The sequence below is a fragment of the Benincasa hispida genome, chromosome 4, assembly GCF_027475165.1.
Source record: "Benincasa hispida cultivar pf3 chromosome 4, pf3_genome.v1.1, whole genome shotgun sequence".
Classification (NCBI taxonomy): domain Eukaryota; kingdom Viridiplantae; phylum Streptophyta; class Magnoliopsida; order Cucurbitales; family Cucurbitaceae; genus Benincasa; species Benincasa hispida.
Genome location: NC_143481.1, coordinates 33403462 through 33411962, shown reverse-complemented (window position 1 = coordinate 33411962; position 8501 = coordinate 33403462). Strand labels below are relative to the sequence as shown.

The window sequence follows — 8501 nt, the reverse complement described above, 5'->3', positions numbered from 1 at the left end:
TAGTATTTAATCCAATGTTTATATTATAGATTTGTCGGGTTAAATTTTGAACTCTTTAATAAAATAAACTGTTTTTTTTTTATCTAGTTATTTTTTTTTTTTTTTACTCTGATTGCTAATGTTTTTTTTTTTTATTATTTGCTAGGTCACTGCTTTATTCTATATTTTTATACAAATTAATCAATTTGTTGGACACTGAAGTAAAAGTTCCAACAATCACATTTCCTTCGATTTTATGTTTAATAGGTTCATTAATTTAAAAAAATGATTAATATATACATGATGTATTAAGTATAAATTTACAGATACAAAGATTTATATTTATATTTGTTAAAGTCAAGAGACTTGTTAAACACAAAGATGAGAGTTCAACCAATTAAATATAAAATTAGAAGGTTTTTTTTCTTAAAAAAATGAAAGTTTAAAGACTTATTAAATGTAAATATGAAAATTTAATGACCAAAGTTTGTAATTTAACATAAATATAAATGTAAATACTTAATGAAATGTTGGTTTTTTTCATGTTTTATAATATTAATATTAGAGGTACAAATCTTCCAACTCTACATCGGTTGAACTACAATATAAACAATTATACATTTAACTATAATTGATATATTTTAGAGGATATAAGTTGATATTTGTCCTAATTTTATTAAGCGGGATAAAAACGGAAATAAATATTATATTTCAGTTTAATTTGAATAAAAGTTGATATAAAATTATTTTTTCCCCCAAAAAAACCGAGGGATATTTTTGTAAACTTGATCTCTGGGTAAGTCCCCAATCACCCATCGTCGGGTAATAAACAAACCGTCCCTTAATTTTCTCTCCTCCGACGACCGTTTATCGGCTCCTCGGACTCGCGATCGCCGGGAAAATCATGGATCTGCCGGACCAGAGCTCCGAATTATTTGATTCGTTCCCGCCGATTCCGTTCACTCTCTTTTTGCCGGAAGAGAACTTCAGCCTCAACATTAACCCTAATTCCGATACAACGATCAACACGAGTATCACTCAAAATCAAGACTCTACGATAGATTCGAGCCAGTTTTTTCCATTCCCAGTTCCGAAGAAACGGCGAAGAGGCAGACCACAGCGAAGTGTCACGTCGTTTAATTTCCCTCCCTTTCCCAATGGAAGTTTCAGTGGCAACAATGGCATCGTCTCTTCCTCTTCTTCAGCTTCAGTACCGGCAGCCAGAAATGGCGTTGAAAGTTCTAGCGCCAATGTCCCAGATGTGGCTGATGAGATTATCGTGATCAATAAAGAATCCACTGCCGAGGCCTTGCTTGCGCTAACGGCCGGATTTCCGGCTGATCACTTAACGGAGGATGAAATTGATGCTCGGGTGGTCTCTGTTATCGGAGGTATTGAACAGGTGAACTACATAATCATTCGTAATCACATTATTGCGAAGTGGCGCGAAAATGTGTCGAGTTGGGTGAGTAAGGAGATGTTTATTGATTCTATACCTACTCATTGTCATACTTTACTAGACACTGCCTATAATTATTTGGTTTCACATGGGTATATTAATTTTGGGGTTGCTCCTGCAATCAAAGAAAAAATTCCTGCCGAACCATCTAAGCCTAGTGTAATTGTGGTCGGCGCGGGACTGGCAGGTCTTGCTGCTGCTAGGCAATTGATGCGTTTTGGGTTTAAAGTGACTGTTCTGGAGGGCAGGAAGCGAGCAGGTGGGCGGGTTTATACCAAGAAGATGGAGGGTGGAAACAGGGTATGTGCAGCTGCAGATTTAGGTGGGAGTGTTTTGACTGGTACTTTAGGAAACCCACTTGGTATTATGGCTAGACAATTAGGCTATTCTCTTCATAAGGTTAGAGATAAGTGTCCACTTTATAGTCTGGATGGGAAGCCTGTGGATCCTGATATGGACTTGAAGGTGGAAACTGCATTTAACCATCTTTTGGATAAGGCAAGTATGCTCAGGCAGTCAATGGGGGAGGTCTCTGTTGATGTTTCTCTTGGTGCAGCACTGGAAACGTTTTGGCAGGCTCATGGGGATTCAGTTAATAGTGAAGAGATGAACTTGTTCAATTGGCATCTTGCTAATTTAGAATATGCAAATGCAGGTTTGCTGTCGAAGCTTTCACTTGCATTCTGGGACCAAGATGATCCGTATGACATGGGAGGGGATCATTGCTTCTTGGCTGGGGGCAATGGAAGGTTGATTCAAGCGTTGGCTGAAAATGTTTCTATTTTATATGAGAAAACAGTGCACACTATTAGATACAGTGGTCACGGTGTGCAGGTTATTGCTGGAAATCAGGTCATTGAAGGTGATATGGCTTTGTGCACCGTACCTCTTGGTGTTTTAAAGAGTGGTTCTATTAAGTTTATTCCAGAATTGCCTCAGAGAAAGCTGGACGGCATAAAGAGGTTGGGTTTTGGACTGTTGAACAAGGTTGCAATGCTTTTTCCTCGTGTGTTTTGGGAAATGGATCTTGACACCTTTGGGCACCTGTCTGATGATCCAAGTCGTCGAGGAGAGTTCTTTTTATTTTACAACTATGCAACTGTTGCAGGTGGTCCTCTGTTGATAGCCTTAGTTGCAGGTGAAGCTGCACATAAGTTTGAGAGCATGCCCCCTACAGATGCTGTGACTCGGGTTATTGAAATTCTTAAGGGTAATAATTTATGCTCATGCCATTTTTTTCTATAGGGAATCTTTGAACTTGAACTTTTCCCAACAAAGTTAGTTTGTCTACCATTTTTTGCTTGAGAATTTGATTACCCGTTACTTGGTTACATTTTAGATTTCTTAAGACCAGGGGCAAGATTAAAGAGGACGGAATTTTGAGCTATGAAAAAAGCAGTTTGACTTTTTCAGCGCCCTTGGAGGTTCACATAGGAACTGTATCTTTGAAATCCAAGATTGAAATTAATGTTCTCTCACCGATTCTTCTTTTATAGCATTAATTGACTTGGGAAGTGTCTTTTTTTAGATGAAAAAATTTAGCGGGAAAGGAACTTTTTAGAAGAAATCAAGATATCTCATTGCATAACTTTTAGAAAAGTAAGATCAGGAGAACCCTAACTTTCTGTCCTTTTCTTCTCCCGTTCAAAGTGTTATTGTGTTTTGAGTGTTGTTATTTGTCTTCATTGTATGTTTTTACTGAAATGTTTTTAATATATCTTTGGAATAATTGCCCTAGTTAATTTTGTGGTGTTAAAAGATTCTCAACGTAAAGAGATGCAGGTATCTATGAACCCCAAGGAATTGATGTCCCAGAGCCTATTCAAACAGTCTGTACTAGATGGGCTAGCGATCCATTTAGTCTGGGCTCTTACTCAAATGTTGCAGTGGGCGCATCAGGTGATGACTATGACATTCTAGCAGAAAATGTGGGAGATGGAAGACTCTTCTTTGCTGGTGAGGCAACTACGAGACGATATCCAGCAACTATGCATGGAGCTTTTCTAAGTGGGCTAAGAGAAGCAGCCAATATGGCAAACTATGCCAATGCTCGAGCTTTGAGGTTGAAGATAGATAGAGGCCCTTCCAAAAATGCACACTCTTGTGCCTGTCTTCTTGCAGATCTATTCCGAGAGCCAGATTTGGAATTTGGAAGCTTCTCTATAATTTTTGGTCGAAAAAATGCTGACCCTAAGTCAACAGTCATTCTAAGGGTGACATTCAATGATCCTCAGAAGAAGAACCATGAAGGTTCAAACTCAGATCAACAGCACACAAATAAGTTGCTTTTCCAACAACTTCAATCACACTTTAATCAACAACAACAGCTTCATGTTTATACTCTGTTGTCGAGGCAACAGGCCCTTGAACTCCGAGAGGTTCGAGGGGGTGATGAAATGAGGTTGAATTACCTGTGTGAGAAGCTAGGAGTGAGACTAGTGGGAAGAAAAGGTCTGGGTCCTAATGCTGATTCTGTAATTGCTTCCATTAAAGCTGAGAGGGGGAATAAGAAACCTTCTTCAACTTATTTAGCTCTTAAATCAGGTGAGCATGGTCTGCATCTACTTTTCCTCAATTTCAGTCAAATTTATTATAGATCACACTGAAATTTTTACTTGGTTTTCAAAGGGATATCAAAGATGAAAACCAGCAGCACTTTGAAGCGAAATGCAGTCAGGTACGTTTAAATTTCTTCACATTTTTATCACTGTTCCTTTGACAATCTATTTTCCAATATTGGCAATCTTGTTTCACTTCTTTAGGAGGGCCAAAATAGTGAGAAACAGTACTAGAGTAGCGGCTGCTCCTGTTTCAAACACATCAAATGATCAAGTATTAGACAACATTAAACTGGTGGATCAAGACTCCTCTGCAGCCCTTCGTTCAGGTAAATAATCTAATCCACTTGATTTTAATATGGATGTCGACGTGCGTGCGTTTCAGAATTTTTAGAGAATGAACTTTCCACTGTAGTTACATCCCCTTAGATGAACAATCAAGGTTAAATTACAAGGTTAATTACGATTTTGGTCCATAGTTGGAGAAAGTTAGAATTTAGTCATTTTAATTTTAAAAGTTAGAATTTCATCCAAATGGTTTGATAAAATAATATAAATAATCCCTAACGTTGGATAAAACCTTCAGAAATATTCCATACGAGGTTTTATCAAACCATCGGACAAATTCAAACGTTTAAACAATAGGGACAAATTCAAATGGTTTAAATCACGGGGACTAAATTTTAACATTCTCCAAATCATGTAGACCAAATTTGTAATTTAACCAATGGTCAATTATCTCCTCCTACTATGAACATATTGAATAAAAAAACATGTGCTTATATTGAAGTGTGTGGTTATGTTGGATAACACTTTTCTCTCTCTCTCTCTCTCTTTTTAATTCCTTTGCCAATGGTTAACGACTCATAAGATCGGTTGTACTTTATTTTCTCGTCTATAATTCATGTCATGATCCAACCTTCCCCTGATGGAATTTCTGATGCATCTCACAGATCAGACCAACATGACATCTTGAAGCAATGAGTAGACCTCTCCTCAGACTCGACAGTCGACACAATTGACCATTCAAAAGGTAACTTTCTGTTCCAGCCAAACAACAAAGCAAAACATAGATCCCTATGCAGCTGGTTGAGCTGTAGGTCTCATTCTCTGTAACCTACCTGGAATTCAAACGTCAAATGCTTCCAATACACATTTGGAGTGTATGCCTTAACCAAATCGCTCAATGAAACTGAAATTACTGACCTGGAAATAGTATTACCCATTAGCCATAATCTGGAGATGTTAAGGTTGTTTTGCTGAGAAAAAAGCATCAACTTCAGCACCTGGTTCAGCTTTATGATGGTGAGTTTACAGAGGAATCAGCACCTTCTGAGTGGATCTTCTTCATTTCCAGTTCCCTGGAAGCTTCAAAGCAACCAATATGGACATGTGATGTTTTTGAATTGTATACTTGAAAATCGATTATTAGGATTATTAATTAGAGCAACATTATCCTATGCTTGGTGAATATTACTGAAGCCAAAAAGGGAAAGAATGTTGGCAAATCGTTTACTTGTACACTACTATAACAGAAAGAAGGAATGTAGAAGTAGAATTGCTAAGGGTGTAGGTTTGCAACTTCTGTGTGGTGTAATATCTATCCTTAAGTATACATTTATTTATTCATATAATTCTCCATTGAATTACTCATCAGCTTGTATGACTTACTTTCCATGGATAGGTACAAAAGTAATTGATTATTTGACTTGTGTCAAAATAACCAATAACTTGTAATAAATTAATTTATATTATTTGTTTGAATTAATCTGATTAGTTATTTATTAATAACAACAAAACATATTTCTAGAGTAATGAAACAGAATAAAGACATCTAGAATTTATGTTCATGGAAACCACGTTATCATATGCCTAACTAAAAATAATAAGGTTTTATTCTTGGGTTTTTATACGGATTACTATATTTTGGAGGGTTAACGTTGTTTGCTTCAGTTTTTGAAAATGAAGGATAATCATTCTGTGCTCCTCTTCGTCCACTATCAATGAAGGTTTAGAGTGGCAAACACGAGCACAAGTAAGAGTGTGAGGAGGAGGGCCAATGAGAGTGTCGTGACAATTGCAAGTAGGAGGGAATGAATGAAGAGGAGTACAAGTACGAGAAAAAAAAAAGTCCTAGTGTGTGAGAGCACTATTGTATTGGATTAGTTAAATGTAGAGGGATGAAGAGAGAACATTGTTGTATTGGATTAAATTTCATTGAACAATACCAACAAAATCGATTGCAAACTTACATATCATATTTTATCGAATTAACCACCATCGAATATTTATTTTCAAAACAAAATAATTTCGACATATTTCATTTTATAAGTACACAACGGTCAGGCACTATAAATCAGGGGGTTCCACTCATAAAAACAAAAAACATGGTTGTGGACGATTACAAAAATACCTTTAATATGTAGGGATCAATGCACTATCAATTCAAGATTTATTCACCTTTGGAACTGGTTAAGTGTGAAGGAAGAACGTGAAAGCATTGCATTAGATTAGCCAAGGGAGGAAGAGTCAGTGTATGAGAACACTGTTGTAATGAATTAATTATTAAGTATGAGAGAGAAAGAACCTTAGTGTGTAAGAGCATTATTGTATTGGATCAATTAAACGCAAGGGAGGAAGAGTTCTAGCATGTAAGAGGACTATTATATTGGATTAGTTATCATGAGAAAGAATTTTAACATCTGAAAGCGTTATTTGTATTAAATTAATTAAGCATGAGGGAGGAAGAACCTTAACGTGTAAAACACTTTGGTATAAATGATCTCAATGCCGCACTCAATAAAATTGCAAGAGGTAGTTTGGATAATTAACACATTTTTGATGCATTTTGACAATGACAAAATCATCCTTTATTACTTTCGAAAACTGGCCCAAACAACCTCACAACTATAAGGTCAATCATACAAAAATTATTTATAAAATAAATCAATTAATACATACATACGTTATACATATATAAACCTCATTCTTAGGCATAACAAAAGAACAAACCAACGAATAACCAATCAGTCTAATCTCCAAGACCATCTAGTCTAGTACTTTCTACGTATAATCTTATTCAAATCTTTTATTCAATTATCACATTTGTGGAAACGTAAAAAGTGAACATACGACACTCCAATAAATATTTACTTCTGTCGTGAAATTGAGGAGCACGATGGAAACATGTATATGGAGAAAATATAATATAATAATATATTTATATAATAATAATAAATATATAAAATATAATCTAAAATAAAATAACTAAAATTAAAAATGAAAATTTATGGAATTTTGAAATGGATTTCTCACCAATGTGGATTAGGTTGAGATCCATCAAATGTCACTATTTATAGGCAAAGTGGCAAGTAGGATGTGGACTTACATGGACAAACATGAATTATCACAAGGCATATGGACAATAAGAAAAATGACACATGGCTTTTAGGACATTAAGCATTGGCCATCTATTTTTATGATATTTATAATACTCCACTTATCACAAGGCATATGGACAATAAGAAAAATGACACATGGCTTTTAGGACATTAAGCATTGGCCATCTATTTTTATGATATTTATAATACTCCACTTAGATGTATATATATACTGTATGTATATCTGAAACATGTCTCGTTAAAATCTTACTAGGAAAAACCCAATGGGAAAAAATCCTAATGAAGGAAAAAGAGTACATATTTCATATAATACATACTCCTAAAATAATACGATATATTTACTCTCCTCACAAAAACATCACTTAAAATCTCTGAGTCGTCGCATTTCAATGTTGTGCACCAATTTTTCAAAATTTTGATTGGTAATGCCTTTGTAAATAAGTTTATCGGGTTATCATTCGAACAAATTTGTTGTACAGTGATATCGCTATTTTCTTCAAGATCATGAGCGTAAAAAAGTTTTGGTGAAATATACTTTGTTATATCTCCTTTAATATATCATCCTTTGATTTGAGCTATGCAAATCATGTGATAGAGTAAATTAACATGCAACTGAGAAAATCAGAATCAACAAGCACCCTAATTATACTTAATTTGAGTTTAAAACATGCTTCAAAGTAGCAATTATAGAAGAGGATTTGTTGAACACAATACCTTTGATGAAACCTCTTCAACACCAACTGAGCTCCACGTAAATATGCTTCAATCTACAAGTAGACTACCATGAAGATCTTCTCTACTATTCTCTTGCAAGGATTGTATGGTGAAAACACTAAATTGAGCTGGATTTTATGAAGATATGAAGAGGGTTTGGAGGGTTTTCAATTTTGCAGAGTTCTTGAAGAAGTTCTGAATGCTTAGCTTAATCATCCAGCCCAACACTTTAATTTATAAAGTTTTCATCATGCACATTCAAAGCTTACATGAAGGCCAGTTTCTTCTTCATAGATTGAGTGAAATTGGATGAATAAGGTACTTTGCACCATAGTGGAGATTTCCAACTTTTGGAAATTTCCACTTTGTATTGGTTTTGTTTTATTTATT

The 8501-nt window shown here is 35.3% G+C and overlaps 1 protein-coding gene across 1 annotated transcript; it reads left to right on the top strand.

Moving 5' to 3' along the window:
• The first annotated feature begins 750 nt into the window (after window positions 1-750).
• FLD (protein FLOWERING locus D-like protein) lies at window positions 751-5649 on the top strand. Its single transcript, XM_039029364.2, has 5 exons — window positions 751-2648; window positions 3221-3982; window positions 4067-4115; window positions 4201-4325; window positions 4950-5649. Exons 1-5 carry the CDS (start codon window positions 884-886, stop codon window positions 4970-4972), a joined length of 2724 nt encoding a protein of 907 aa, XP_038885292.1. The 5' UTR covers window positions 751-883; the 3' UTR covers window positions 4973-5649.
• Window positions 5650-8501: the final 2852 nt, after the last annotated feature.